Below are 15,803 nucleotides of genomic sequence, written 5' to 3'. Positions count from 1 at the left end.
ATTGTATCAGGAAGAGAAGTAATATTGTCAATTTTGCTTTTGTTCAGTGTAATGATACTATAGAAATCTGTGTGAATACTGTAGTAGGCTTCAAGAATATAAAACACACTTTGTACCCTCAAGGAGCAAGTTTTTAAAAAACTTACAGGATATATCTGTCACAGGACACTAACAGAACATGATTATGTCTAGAAAATAGACATTGTTTAGCATAGCTGCAGTCAAACCCATGTGATTCTCAGAACCTGTTGCCAAGGATGAAGGAGGTCTTTGTACTAGTGGGGGTATGGGAGTGCAGTCATACTGCTTCCCTCTGTCTTTCTGCCTGTGATTTTTAAAGTATCATTTTTAAAAAAAACCACATGGTGTGGGCACTTCATGGCAAACCAGAGGGCAGTGGGATTTCTTTTCAGGGGAAAGGAGGAGAGGAGAGTTCCCCTCTCATTCTTCCTTGGCCATCATGAAGCCAAATTCACTGGCAGGTCACAGCAGTGCAGCCAGACAAGATGCAGAGCTGATTCTCATGGAGCCTTTCTTGCATTGCCACAGTGTGCACAGAGCCAGCAGGAGCTACTGCTGTCAGAGTGGCTCTGCATGGCTTAGTTCAGGGCAAGAGTCAGTGCTAGGAATGTAGTGGGCTCAGTTAATCCATTCCAGTGCAGAACAAAGGAGTCTCTAGAAGGAATTCAAGCTAAATAGCTGTTGGTCTTGAAAGTTGCACCCAGCCTTAAACTCGCTTCCCACGGGCAGCCTAAGCTGTGAACTCCATGTAGTTTTTCAGGCAGCGGTTTTGAGCCAGTTACTGTGGTTGTTCTTTGGCAGGAGATCAATTGCATTGTGGAAAAGGAGAGGGGAGTTGTTGGTGTGGTACAAGAAAGGAGAGCACACTTCTGATAGCTGAGGACTGAATAATGAAATTTGGAGGGAAGTCCCAGTTCAGCCTGAGAGACGTAGCTCAGAAAAACAGGCAGGGGCTGATCCACCATGCTGGCCCCTGCTCTTGGTTGCCTTCCAGTAGTCAGCAGTTCTGCTCCATTTGCTGGATAAACCTGCCTCTTAGCCCCTATAAATATGGGAAAGGAGATAACTTAGCTCCTTCGGGTCAAAGAAAGAACATTGTATTGGGATTCAGTTTCGGGGGGGGAGCAGGAAGTTATGCTCCTTTTTCTCTTTTTTTTTTTTGTTATAGCTTTGAAGGGATTTAAATATAATTCTATGAAAACCAGTTTTAAAAAGTCTTCTCTGCTCCTTCTGAACTGTTTCTCCTATGCTTAGCCTTCAAAAGGAAACAAGAAGTGTGGGGAAAACCAAGTTCCACTCAATCGTGATTTTGAAGGCACAGAACATTTGAGGTCAATAGAAGAACCTTCAGAAACCTTTTTCCTGAAATGTTTGTACAGAAACAGCTACAAAACAACTGCTTACAACAGCTCCAAGGCAGAGCAGCTCCAGCTCAGGGAAGGCCCAAGACTTAAGAGTGGGTAAAGTCACTCTTGCTAAGGATGAAGATGTGGAGGCAAATGACCTCTTCAGGGCCACTCACAAAGCAGAGTTGTTGAATTGAGGTGGTAGCAGCAGCTCCAGAAACTGAATCTAGTTCTTTTGAGACCGTCTTTAATATCTTGTGCATAAGGTCTTGCTGCCCAAGGCATGGTGGTGCTTGTACCTGTGGTCTTAAGCAGTAGTGGAAAGAAGGCTGTGGAAACTCTTCTCTTTTCTCAGCATCTTTAAGTAAGACTCAAAACACCACTACCAGCAACAAAAAGGCCGAAGAGAGTGTGGAGCAGTGAAAAATGAATGAAAACAGGGAGTGTAGGCTAATAATCCCATTAAGTAATGGCACATGATTACGGAGAGCTGTCAAGAGTCGATACTGTCATAATATACGATCACTGCCTAAGGCTCAGAAGGCTCTGAATGAAAGCTTCTATGCACAGCCTGACATTTTTCTCCTCTGCAGCAACGGTTGTCTTAATTCTCTGATTGATGAACTAATTAAGTTCCAGCATTACTAGAGAAAACATACTGACTTCCTGACTAATCACAATTAAAAATGTAAATGCCACTTATTCAAGGCATGGTTAGCCATCTATTTAAGCAGCAGAAGAGCATAAAACCCAGCTTTGTGTTTTGAGGATTTGGCCCACTTCACCTTTAATCTCTGGATGTTAAGAGACTGTCATAGCAACTGTAAGTGGAGGCCAACTTGCAACATTACCTACAATTATAGTGGCATTTGCCTGGTTACTAAGATTATAACCAATCTGGAAACACAATCCTCCATTAAGTCAACAGCAAGAGACTGACTTTTCCAGAGCTAAGATTTCACTCTGCATCATCACTAAGCACAACAATGAGGAAGTGTAATTAAATTCTCTGCATATACCAAGCACAGTTTGAAATTACACATCCCTGAGCAGTGTTGTGTTGAAAAACACAGGGAGTTCTGCTCTCAGGCTGCAATGCCCTGAGCAGTACTATCTTCCTGGGGGTATTAACATGGGACAAGCTAGTCTTTTCTGTTTCTCTTACTGCCATGTGGTGTCCCCACAAGGTAAGGTGTTGACATGCAGGCTCATTTCTGGAGAAAGGCCACCCTTGACTTTGTTGGAAGGTACATTGTTGTATGATGATGATATCGTGTTGCCGTAAAGCTATTCCAGTGTCCCAGCTTGTGATTTTTGAGTGGCTGGTGTCACCATGACCTTCAGTTTAGAAACTTGAACAAACCCCTTTGGCATACATCACTGAAGCTTTTATGTCCAGTAGGAATTGTAGCTTCCCCAATTAGATGAGCTGAGTTAGGAGAACAGAGTTGTCTCCTGTAAGCTAAAATGGAAGTTGACATATCCAAAGGGATTTTAGCCAGCTGAATTCACCCTGTTTTCTGCAGCAGGCCAAAATCACAGAATCACAGAATGGTAGGGGTTGGAAGGGACTTTTAGAGATCATCTAGTCCAGTCTCTCTGCAGAAGCAGGTTCACCTAGATCAGGTCACATAGGAACGTGTCCAGGTGGGTCTTGAAGACCCCCAAGGAAGGAGACTCCACACCCTCCCTGGGCAGCCTGTGCCAGGGCTCCATCACCCTCACAGTGAAATATTTTTTTCTTATGTTTAAATGGAACTTTTTGTGCCATGTTCTGGGCTTTCAGCGAAGGATATGAGAAACTGTAGCATATCAGCTGCCACATCAAACCATGTCAAGTTCTGGATCAGATTTGGTGTTTAAGGTCTTGCAGTCACTTCAGTCTAACAGTGACTGTTACAGTAGGGAAAGGTTTAATCACTGTTCGTGCGGTGTGCTTGTGTGGGCTACTGTAATTTGCTTCCACCTCTGCAGAACTGAAGGAAACTTGGAGGTATCAACCACCATCCCTGAAGTGGCAAGTGTAGAGATTTTTCCTCCCTTCACCTCTCGCTCAGAGCTCAAGTCCCTGGGGATTAAATGGCTTTCAGCTTCCTCAAGCCTGATGTGGTTCACCAGCATCCCAGTTGTCCCTACCTGAATGTGCTGCTTTTACCGTAGGGCCTCAGCAGCAGAGACTTTTGACTGAATAACTCTTCAAAAATCTGTCTAATGTTCTCAGTCTGGGCACAGCAGCCCTAGAGGACAGAGCCCCATCTTAGACATTGGGATGTACTATATAGCCTGGATAGCATGGACTTTCACCATAGATCTGTATTAATAAAGTGCACTGATGTTTTCACAAGGAAACTGTTGAGAGGGCCTCCTTGGCCCATGAGAGGGATCATGGCCACATCAGAACTGGGGAAACATCCTAGTCTCCATGAATTTATTTTCTACTATAAAAGCCAAGTGGGTCCCATAACCACTGGAGACAGCAAAGCTGGGCAAACACTGTAGCACTTCCCTGGAGACCATGGCACCTGCATTGCACAGAGCACAGCTAAAGTGGCAGTACACTATTACTATCCCTTGTAGGCAGCACAGGAGGGGAAACAGCAGAGGCCGTGAAGGTTGGATGTCATATGGATTTCGTTAGCATGTTTGACACCATCAGAACTAGCCCATAGAAGCAGTCAAAAAGTAACTAAACAGTCAGTCATTACAGCTGGCAAAGCATAGCTGTCATCAGCGATGCTTAATCTCCTGTTTTATTGGATTCTTCAGTGTTGAAATGATTTCTAAGAATTTTTTGTGAAAGGTTGCTGGCAGACTGAGAGGTGTGGAAGTGAAGGCTGAGAGATTTGCTCTTTGCTGTTTTATCCATTGTGAAATAGAGAAACAGTAGTGCTGTGGTCATTCTTCCTCCTGAGTAGGCATGGACATTAAAAAGCTTGCACTTAGAAACAAAACAGGAGGTTGCTTTTGTAACATCTCTAGATCTGCCAGTCCCCCACCTTCCTGGCTGCCTATTCTAGCTAAGGACAAAATGGGCTTCAGTCCTGCTTTGTGTCTGTGCTTGTCATGGTAACATGTCTGTCCAAACCCAGATCTCTGACTCTAGCTATGGACATTTCCCTAGAACAGCAGGCTGGGGCTGCTGCGCCTGGCTCCCTGAACTGTACTGTCATGAAGGTGATGGGGGATAAAATGAAGCACCAACCATGCTTCCTTACTTCCAGCACTAGAAGTCTGAGGGAGCCAAAATTTTAGTATTTAGTGGCTAGCAAAAGATAGTAATTGATCAGGAAAAGTTCATGCTGCTGTCACTCTTGATCACATAGCTCTTGACTACGGAGCTCTAGGGAATGTTCTACAAATGGTGCATGAACCTTGCTGGGGTAACTTATTTTTTCTTATCAAAGATTGAATGAACATATCCAATCAGTTGTAGGAATTGTTTTTCTGGACACTTGTTCTTTCCTGAAACCACAGCAATCTGTCATTTCTTCATTATTTCTTCACTGACTTAGCTTAATGGTTGAAATTACTCTATCATCAACTGTTTAACACACCAAAGCAGAGATTGGCTCCCGATTGGGCTGCTGTTCCTCAGTATCCTGCTCTGCGGGTTTTCCCTGAGAGACCATCTCGGGTGGGCAGCACAATTTGTGTGAGAGCAGTGGGCCAGGCAGTGGTTGCAGCAGCATCTTCATTGCCAGAAGGTGCAGGACAGCTGGAAAGGAGCTGCTGGGAGCCAACTCATCAACAGATGTAGCTGCCTGCCTCTACCAGACATGGCACATCCGAAACTATGGCCCCTGGCTGACTGCTTCTCCCCTCAGTGCAGCCTAGCAGGGGGTGGGGATGCCCACTGATACCACCGAGGTGTCACAGTAATACCCTTCACCTGACTTTTTTTCTTGGAGGAGGGATGAGTAACTTGATCTTAGAGGCAGGATGAGACAAAACAGTGGTGTCGTTTATTTAGCTTTATTTGAAGCACATGCTAGCAGCATTTGTAGTCTCATTTTTATACAATACAGAGTAGCTTTATATCTTCTTGCTGTGAACTGTGCAGCGCTGCCAAGCAGTGCTCCAAGTAGGAGGAAAAAAATACAATAGTAGCTTTTGACCAGCTTTCGTTTTTGCCACCTACGAAGGAAGACTTTTCTAACACAGCAGCCCAGCTGTTTTAGTATTTCCAAAAGTTTTCATCCCCTGGCAGTGCTTAAGGCAATAGGCTGTTCTGGTTTTCACTACCAAGAAACTAGTAGCTGTTGCAGTACCAGAGGTAGAAAGCAGCAGGGAGTTCTCAGAGGAGAATCTTTGAGTTGTTCAGGAGAAAAAAAAAACAGTTTATCAAGCAGAAGGAGCGTCCCTCCTGATGCGTCCCTCGAGCTCCATGGCAGAAACCTGCCTGCTCCAGCCCAGGTGCTCATTTCCAGACATAGAGCTCTTTGTGAAGGTGAGCATTGTAAAGCAATCCAATGGCAATGTTTGTTTATGGAGATCTTTTTACTGTATTTGAGATTCATTTGATAGCATTGAGGAAGGCAAAAGAGCAAGCAGAACTGGTTTCATTAGTGTGTGTTGTTTGGTTATAAGATCTGCAAACTTTAATGAACTAACCTATTAACTAAGGAAATGATACACCTCAAGTTTTTTTTTTTTAGTTCTGCACCCTTACATTTAATCTAAGATTAAAAATTGCTGTTAGTAGAGTCACATGAATGGCTTAAAAATTTGACCTCTGATCTCTTTCAACAATGTCTCATGAAGCCTAACTTTATGAGCAACTATGCAAGACTTCGCCATATTTTAACGAAGCCTCTAACAAAACACAATACAAAATAAACAAGAGCAACACTTCTGTGGCCACATATATGGTGAGTTGCATTTCTCGTGCTTTACGCTGATGCCTGATGATTTGTTTGGACAAAAAGGAAAGACCATCATTATAGGGACACATAGAAAGGGAGGTTATGTGACTTGAATATAGCTGTGCTTCAGTCTTAGAAGTAGGAGCCTTGGATCTGTAATGAGGAAGGATTAACCAGGGGAACCTAGGACTTGCGCTTCAGTAGTCCTCAGTTCAGCAAAGCGCAGAGATGGAGGAGTCCAGCTGGAGCGAGGCTACTGCCAAACTTCCCTCTTTCTCTGAGGCCTCTGCAGTTGTTTAGTTTGAATTTCTTAATTATTTGAGTCATTCTGTGTATTCCCTTAAGTGCTTTGGATGTTACATCTCAATTTACACGAGTAAATCTTTCTCTGTTTGTTTCCTGTGATCATAAACTGATTTAACTTGTTTTTATCTTGCAGTGACTTAGGTAGATTTATGTTCACATGAGGTGGAGATTATTTCTTTTGGAAGGACTGCTGGGATTTCAATTTTGTTTTCTTACTTATAGCAATACTCATTTTGCATTTTAATGAAAAACTACATCTCCAAGATGACAGGATTCTTTATCATATCTATGTGCATGTTTGGAGAACGATGTAGAGAAACTTTGCATGCAAATATGTATTAGTAGAGATGACTAATGTGCTATATGTACTTGTAGCATATCTGGGGTTTCTGTTTTCCTGCTGCATCTGCCATCAAAATTTGCTATCATTACAGATGTATGTATACCTCTCTATTTGTCTTTTAATTGTAGGCTGGCAGCGATGGGGAAAGTATTGGAAATTGCCCATTCTCTCAACGTCTCTTTATGATTCTGTGGCTAAAAGGTGTCATATTTAATGTCACAACTGTGGATTTGAAAAGGTGAGATTGTAACCAGACATCTCCTTTTCAGAACAACTTTCCAAAATGTTGATTTTAAAGAATGACTCTCTTCTGATTGATTCGAAATGCACACCATGGCTTGGCATTACATTAACAGACTGGGTGCCTGATTTCTCCTTAGGGTTCACTAGTGTAAAGTGGACTAACTCCTTTGAAGCAGCTGAGATTTTAACCTGCAGCTGTTCTGCAGCAGGTCTCTAACACAGAAGTTTTGAGGTGTTATTTTAAGCATACAAATATGGATACCATTCAGAGCACATTCATATATGGATACCAAATGTGTGAAGTAGCTGGATAAGTTTTATTTTGTAAGAAAGACATCGAGTAGCCTTCTATTTTAAAGGTGAAACAGGTCATTGCAATGAAGTGTAGAAAGTGCAAACTTGGTTCCCATTGTGTTGAAACCCATCTCTTTCCTCCTATCAGAAAGCCTGCTGACCTGCAGAACCTTGCCCCAGGAACAAACCCCCCCTTCATGACTTTTGATGGCGAAGTGAAAACCGACGTCAATAAGATTGAGGAGTTCTTGGAAGAAAAGCTGTCACCACCTCGGTACCGTATTCCTGTCTCCTTCTCTTGCTTTTAGAGAAAAGAAACCCCCTCACAGCCCATGGAGGGGTGGGTCAGTGACCAAACTCCCTCATTTGTTGTGAGTCACGCTCTCAATGAGCTGCGTGTATGGTAATTGCGTGTGGGAGGCTTGGGGGAAGGGGGGATGGTCTGATCTGGTCTGGCCTGGCCACTGCTGTGGAGCTTGTGGGGAGGGGTCGCTTGTACTGTTGTGAAACAGTGCTGAAGCCTGGCACTGTGCAGGAGGTGTCCCCAGGGCATCCCTGAAACACTGGCTGCGCTGCCCCTGCCTTCGCCTTTGCCACCACAGCCATTCCCAAGGTATGAAATCCACCCTTGCTGCATCTGCAGAAACCTGCCTGTCACTGTGGAAACATGGCCCCTTTTCCTCCACTTGTGTGTGTTTAAGGTTTGCCTCTTCACACTATACAAATATTTACATTTACTGGGAGCAGGCAGTTGGAAGAAAAGGGCAGTGAAAGCCTCCCACACAGCAGACATGCTGGGACTCATTTTGAGTGGCCGAGCGGGCCTGTCTTGGCTCTCACTGGAGTCTGAGTTTCGGACTTGTCCTTTCCCACCCCAGCAGCTCTTATATTTCAACCCAAACCCCACTGTCCCACTGTCAGCAACATTGTGTCCCTCACCCATACACCTTGTCTCCCCCAGGACAGCAGCCCCCACCACAGTACTCCCTTCTCAAGCAGCTAAACCTGACTTAAACTAGGCAAGAAGCTGCTCCTCTCCGTTTTTCCCTTCTGTCCCGATCTTGTCTGGGATACAGTTAATTTTGTTCCTGGTAGCTGCTACAGGGCTATATTCTGGGTTTGTGCTGAAGAGAATGTTGATAACATAGGGTTGGTTTGGTTATTGCTGAACATTGTCTATACAGCATCACGGCCTTTTCTGCTTCTCACCCTGCTCTGCCAGTGAGTGGGCTGTCAGGTGGGAATGGGGGGAGACCGATGTGTGCACAATAAGCTGGGAGGGAGCACAGCCAGGACAGATGACCCAAGCTAGCCAAAGGGCTATTCCATACCATAGGAGGTCATGTGCAGTACATAAACTGGGGGGAGTTGGTCGAGGTGGGGGCAGATTGCTGCTGGGACATTGGTCAGCAGATGATGAGCAATGGCATCGGATATCACTCGTCTTTTTTCTTGGATTTTGTTTCTCTTAATTACTATTGTTATACTTTATTATTCTTACTATATTTTATTTATTGTATGTATTCTTATCTTAACCCACAAGTTTCGATTTTCTTTTCTGACTCCCTTCCCCATCCTGTGAGAAATGTGGGGAGAGGGAGTGAGTGAGTGGCTTCCCAAGGATTCATTGTGGGCTCAGATTGAACCACAACACCTTCCTACCTGCCTCTGGCAACAGCAGCTACTGGACTGGCATCTCTGAGCTTCCTGATGTATGAGCAGGACAGGAGAGGAGACTGGGAGGAGCAGCAGCTGGTGCGAGTAGGGACTTCCCTTTCGCTTCTCTTCATGGCAGGATCCACACTCCATGCAGCCTTACCTCCAGTGGAGGAGGCCTGCGAGAGGAACTGAGCTGTTTGGGAAGCATTTGCAGCTATAGCAGTTGTATTCTGTCTGCTTCAGGAAAAGGTGGTCATCCACATGGTTTAGCTGTGATTTAACATCATTTCCTAAGTGATTTTTAGTTCAGGATGTTTCCCTTTGAGATCCCTGTGTGGTTGTATATCATGAGGCTGCAGTGTCAATAATGTATATTAATTAGCAGAGGTGAAAGTAGCAGTTGGTCGTGTAACTTCTTTTTGTTTCTTTTAACTCCTCAGGTATCCTAAACTTGCACCGAACCACCCCGAGTCTAACTCTGCAGGAAATGATGTGTTTGCAAAATTCTCTGCATTCATAAAGAACCCAAGAAAAGATGCTAATGAAAGTATGTGCTGCAGTCCTTTTGTCAGCCCCAGGAGTTACTGGGAGAAATTAGGGCTGTACAATTGCAGCACGCTGCGCTGGAGATAACCCATTTACAGCTTAGGTTAAACAGTCATTTTCCAGACTGTAAAGGCTGTGGAAATCTATGCCTATTCACTCTCTGACTTGAGGATTCCCAAAGTTAGTTTATGCAGTTACCACTGTCAGCGTGAGAATACCCACTGTAGCTCCTCCTTATTTCTTCAGTTCTCAAGCCTGCAACACTGCACCTTCCCCACCTGTAGCTCTGCTGAAAGCATAGCCTGCTTGAACTGACACCTCATCTTTCTACTCCATTCCTGTAAATAATGGGAACTTGAGCCCCATGTTACATGCCTCTAGAGCAGAGCCCTCACTACCACTATACATTAACTTGTCTCCGTCCTCCAGCTCTCAGCCGTGTTCCTTTTGCTCTTCCCTTCTACCCTCTCCACGGTGGCACACGGGCACCACTAGCCCACGCAAACCCCAGCTGACCTTGGCCAGCCACACTTCTCTGTGCTCAGCACAGAACTCATGGTCTGGTTTCCTGTACACCCCAAGGTGATGTCCCAGTGGCTTGTTGTCATTGCTTCCAGCCTCACTGTCCTGCCTGTGGGCAGGCACTTGCTCCGTGGCTCCCAAGGCGAGAGTCGATGTGAAGGCAGAGCCACACTGCAGAAGCACACTCCCAAGGAGGTGTTTGAGGAGCCATTTCTGGTAACACAGGCCCGGTCTGGTTTTTCTCAGAACCCCCTTTAGCTACTTAGAGCTCTTAAGCCAGTATTAAGCTTAGGCTAAAGGAATTGCTGGAGTTGGCATGGCTGGGTGTCTGCAAGCTGGGCTGTTGCCAGGTGACAGGATGCGGGAGTTGCCTTTCTGTTTGGTGTCAGAGAGACCTTGGTACAGGCTTGAATGATCTTTTTATTGTCTTAACCTAGATTTGGAAAAATCTTTGCTTAAAGCCCTGAGGAAGCTGGACAACTATTTAAATAGCCCCTTGCCTGATGAAATTGATGCTTACAGCACTGAGGAGATCACTGTTTCCAGCCGGAAGTTCCTGGATGGAGATGAGCTCACCTTAGCGGATTGCAACCTCCTACCAAAGCTCCATATAATCAAGGTTTGCATTTGCTTTTGAGCTTCCTGTAGAGAGGGAGGCAAAGGCACTCAAGTCCTTTTGTTAAAGGCAGAGGAATCCTTTATCTGTTCTGAGGCCACACAGTAGCTATGTGGACACACTAAATATGAATGCACAAGGGCATTTTGTTAGAGCACAGCTAGGCAGATCCTCAAACCCATGACTCTGGAGCTAGAATATCTGGTTTCATATCTGGGCTGTGTCTGCCCCCACTAAGCCTCTCCCAGGTGTGAAATAAGTGCTATATTCAGTGCTGTAGAGAAGCATTTTCATTTGCATTTCAAATGCAAAATGCATATGACTAGGGACCAGTGAAGGTTAAATTGTTCTGTTCATGTTAATTCAATAAGTTGGGAAAAGCTGAAATTCAAACCTGTCTCTCTCACCTGTAATACAAAACTCCTGCTTTGCTGAGTGTCACCACTAGTACCAATAAGGCTAGCAAGGTAGCCATCACCCACTGCCTTCCGGCCAAGGCTCCCAGCCTCTTCTTGCAGGGCTGTGGACACAGTCCTGCTGACACACCTGACAGATGTGGAGACAGAGAAGTCTGAGTGTTGTCACAGCCAGTCACTGGGCAACTCTGAAACCAACCAGGCTCTTGAAGAGAAATGGCCACGTGGGAAAGCCATTGGTTTTCAAACAGACAAGGTCACTTCTTAAAGTTACCTTTTTGACTAGTGTTTTGTCAGAGTGGATTGAATTCCTTTCTGGCACCTTCACAAGTGAACTTTCCCTAGAGACATCGTGGTTGAGCTTATTCCGGAGAGCAGCAAGGAAGCTCAGGAATAGCAGAGCTCGAGAGGCAGCAAAGGTCAGCAGAGGCAGTGCAGGGAGAATCACCTCATGTCAGGTGAATGTCAGAAGGATGATGGAAGATGGAACTCATGCCATCCTTGCTGGCCAACTGGGAAGGGTTAGGTATTGGCCAGTAATTATTTTCCCTAGTCATTTGAAATTCAAGTTTTTCCTTTCAGTGAAAGTATCCCAAATGTGGGCCAGTTTATTGCCGTAAGATTATTCTGCTAATTCTGGTCTGTGCTAGCTCCTTTGCTGTTTTAAGCTGTATCTCTCCCATGTGTGATCCACATAGCTCTGCACAGCCCTAGTAGAATATTTGTAGAAAATAAGTCTTTTTAAGTGAGTTAACGTGTTAGCTAGCTTTCTTCATCCCACGCCTTCTCTTTTCTTTTTGGACTTTCCTTCTTCTTACCCCCTATGTTGCATATAATGACAGGCTTACATATTGAAAAGCAAAATTATGCATAAGGAGTAGATTTGGGTGGGGTTTTTTTGCTGATCATATGTGTAATGATTTTTTCTTTTTTTCTTTTAACAAAAGGTTGTTGCAAAAAAATACAGAAATTTTGATTTTCCACCTGAAATGACAGGGATTTCCAGGTACTTGAACAATGCATATGCAAGAGACGAATTTACAAACACTTGTCCAGCTGATCAAGAAATTGAGTATGCCTATTTGGATGTTGCAAAGAGAATGAAGTAAACACAAGTTGCCTCCATTCCTTATTGCTTCTGAGATTTAGGTGGGCGCCAGCCAAGATGGAAAGAACCACAGCATACGTTCTGCAGTGTAATTTTAAGTTCTGCTATTGGCCAATCTTTCTTATACAATGATTGTATAGCATTATTTGCTCATTCTTAAATTATGTATGTATATGTTTGTCTGTACAGATGTCTGCACACATGAATGTCTCTTCTGCATTCCAAGTTAAAGGCATCAGTCAATATTAAAGCATTTGTTGAAGTTAGGGACAACAGTGTAGGTCACACAATTATAGCAATATTACAGACTAGTGACTTATGCTAAGCTGCTGAATTTTGAGAAGTAGCCGCCCTGTTTGTAGCACACATTTAACCTGTTATTCTTGCTGCCTCTGATCTCTCTTTCACAACTGTTGCCAAACTTCACAGTTAGAGTGGTGTTTGTCATTTCTCTGCAAACCTCGGAGGGCTACAAGCCAGCAGTGGTCCCACGAAGCAGCCTGGTTAACCCAGGAGGGAAGTTAACCTGCATGTGGGACCTCATTTGACCTCCCAGAAGCCCTCTCCTATGTGCTAGAGACCTGCAGGGCAGGTCAACAAAAAAACAACTTCTTTTCACATTGCATGAGTCTTCTTTGGTATTAAAAATAAATAAATATATCCTGCCTTCTCCTCTCTCAAGGCTGCATAACCCATCGAAATTCCCTTTCCCCTGTGGGCTATGTGATAATGGATATTTGCCTAGGGAGGAGGGAAAGACTTGGTTGTCGCTGTAGACAGAAGAAGTGAGTGAACATCTGTCCCTAACTACTGATGTAGGATTTCTTTGTCATTCTTCCATGACTCTCATTTGGAAAGCAAAGAGGAGAGGATCTAAGAAAGAAACGGTCCTTCTATACTTTTGTTGTTGTTAAACTCCAGCATATTGGCTTTCCCAGGGCAGCTGTTGGGACTTAATTCATTGCTGAGAGCTTTACAGGCAGGTATCTATTTGAAACAGCACAGACCTAGGTCCTGCTGTAGGCAAGGGATGGATTAGGTGAACCCCTCCAGCGTTGCATGAGCCTTGTGCCCAAGGCAGTCAGCAGTGGTAAGAAACATCCTCTGGCCTGGCGTCAGGGAGCTCACCATTAGACACGGATGGACTACAAAAAGCACCATCCACATCTGCTTTCTGCTGAGCAGGCTCTCAGTGAGCACAGAGGAGTAGAGGGTGCAATGCTTTAGTCATAAGGTCACCTGGAAGTTTCCTTCCCATAGCTTTTGCCTGCCTGTACAAAATAGATGTGAAAATGGCTAAAAATAGCCTTTCCAGCACCTATATCCACCAAAAAGACTCTTAGAGCCATTGATCCTTGCCCGTGTCAAACGTGCGCTTGCTTTCTAACAAAGCACTACTTAACAGCAATAGTCACTGTCAGATACGTTGTGTCTGTGGTGTCTTACTCTTGCAGCCTACACAGTTCTGATGCAAAAGTGCTGTCACTATTGTTTGTAAGCAGTGCTGGATACGGAATTTTAGTTTGCCTTTAGAGAAAATGGACACAATACCTTTCCCCTCCCACCCTCAACTGTGAACTGCCATGTTGGAGTTGATAACTGAGCAAGTCACTCATCACATATTACTAACTGTTACTTTGTGTTTTCAAATACATACATATATATATATTATATATATAAAATTGAAATCTGTATGCTCTTTTCATATGCCTTACAAATTTAAATAGAAAATACACAAATTCATAAGTAATTTGAGCATTGTTCTGTCTTTATTTCCTTGGTAATCTCCTGGTAAGCTGCATTGCAACAATGGCCTAGATTTTAAGGAATACAAGGTAAAATTTGAACCAACTGGATTTGTTTTGGAGGAATCGTGTATAACACAGAGCAACAGTGAGGCCTTGAGAGCAGTATGTATTGTCCATGCCCAGATCACACAGGAATGTGTCCAGGCAGGTTTTGAAAACCTCCAGAGAGGGAGACTTCATACCCTTCCTGGGTAGCCTGTGCCAGGGCTCCCTTACTCTAATAGCAAAGTTTTTCCTCATATTCAAGTGGAACTCCTGTGTTCCAGCTTGTGCCCATTACCTCTTGTCCTGTCACTGGCTACCATGGAGAAAAAAGACTGACATCCACCCTTTAGGTATTTATAAGCACTGATAAAGTTCCCCTCCGTCTCTTCTTCTCTAGACTAAACAGCCCCAGTTCCCACAGCCATTCCTTATAAGAGAGATGCTCCAGTCCCTTGATCATCTTGATGGCCCTGTGCTGGACTCTCTCCATGAGTTCCCTGTCTGTCTTGAACTGGGGAGCCCAGAGCTAGACACAGTACTTCAGATAAGGCCTCACCAGGGCAAAGTAGGTGAACCTGCTTTAGCAGGGGAGGTTGGATTAGATAAACTCTAGAGGACTCTTCCAACCCTTATCATTCTGGGATTCTGTGGTTACTGGTGAATAAAAACCCAATAAAAGCCACCTAGTGCAAACTGTCCCACATCCGTGCTGGTTTGGGCCTGGCCACAATGGTTTGGTCTTGGAGAGATCCACTTGGGATAATCGAAAGCAACCACAGACTGCTCACACTGCTAGGCAGCTCTTGCATCAATCCAAATGTATGAGGTGGCTTCTGGCCTTCTCTTAATTCCCACCATAAATACAGTTTTGACTGTTTATCCTCAATAAATAACAGAGCTTGGGCTATTGTCTGTCCCTGAGAACGTGTAGCACTGTGTGGTTCATATCTGTATGGATCTCTTCTAACTCCTGGAAACAGGGTGGCCTTGCTGGTTGTGAGGAGCAGCACCTATCTCCAGATTGTGCCCGGACATTGGTGGGAGTAATGCTCTTTGACACAGATCAGAATATTTGTCACAGGAGTCTTGAGATTGGTGAAGATGAATGAAAATATGCATGTGAAAGCACTATAAGAAGCAGAAAAACAAGGGTTAAGAAAAAAAAATGAATAGATTTGTTGCTACAGGGCATTGTAGAAGTAAATTCATTCAAAGGAACTCAGCAAGAAGGCAAAGAATAAACTGAAGGCTCAAGCTAAGGTATAGAGATGAGGAGGAACAAGAGGGATGTTATAAAATATCCTGATAAAGAAAACAACAGAACAATGGGAAGCGAGAGTTTTGCCTTTAAGAGCCTGACAGATCTCTGGTGGGGTATAAAAGGTGTATTTGGAATACAGTTTGTTGTCACCAGCAAAGAAGCCAAGAGCTGTGCCAGGACCTGACAGTTGGTGGCACTGGCCTGCCACTTTACACGTAGACTGACTGGATGGGTGTCTGGGTACAGATGGCTCATGGGACACTGAAAATTAGTAAAATATGTGCCATTTAGAACAAATATCATCCTTTAGTTCCACACTGGCTTCCTTGTCCTGGACCCACGGTAACAACCACTCCATGGCCTGGCCCTGCTTGCTTTCTAAAGCCAACCATAGCACTCATGCCTTACCTGTGTGCCAGTCTGGCTGCAGTTGAGGAGCTGTGTGTCAGAGCTCAGCAGCAGCCCAC

The 15,803-nt window shown here is 44.3% G+C and overlaps 1 protein-coding gene across 2 annotated transcripts in view; it reads left to right on the top strand.

The window, feature by feature from the left end:
• The window catches only part of CLIC6 (chloride intracellular channel 6), a 34,851-nt gene extending 20,944 nt beyond the window's left edge, over positions 1-13,907 (top strand). The window contains exons 2-6 of one of the 2 annotated variants that reach the window (XM_061988647.1): positions 7,007-7,116; positions 7,564-7,689; positions 9,515-9,621; positions 10,580-10,761; positions 12,122-13,907. In XM_061988647.1, the coding sequence (XP_061844631.1) occupies positions 7,007-7,116; positions 7,564-7,689; positions 9,515-9,621; positions 10,580-10,761; positions 12,122-12,283 (687 nt within the window). In that variant the 3' untranslated portion in view covers positions 12,284-13,907. Of the gene's footprint in view, positions 1-7,006; positions 7,117-7,563; positions 7,690-9,514; positions 9,622-10,579; positions 10,762-12,121 lie in introns of those variants that run through there. The other variant, XM_061988648.1, reaches the window with a different exon arrangement.
• Positions 13,908-15,803: the final 1,896 nt, after the last annotated feature.

This window comes from Colius striatus, chromosome 1 (assembly GCF_028858725.1).
Source record: "Colius striatus isolate bColStr4 chromosome 1, bColStr4.1.hap1, whole genome shotgun sequence".
In the NCBI taxonomy this organism is placed as follows: Eukaryota; Metazoa; Chordata; class Aves; order Coliiformes; family Coliidae; genus Colius; species Colius striatus.
Note: the sequence above shows the minus strand (reverse complement) of the source record. Positions and strands in the feature narration are given on the sequence as shown.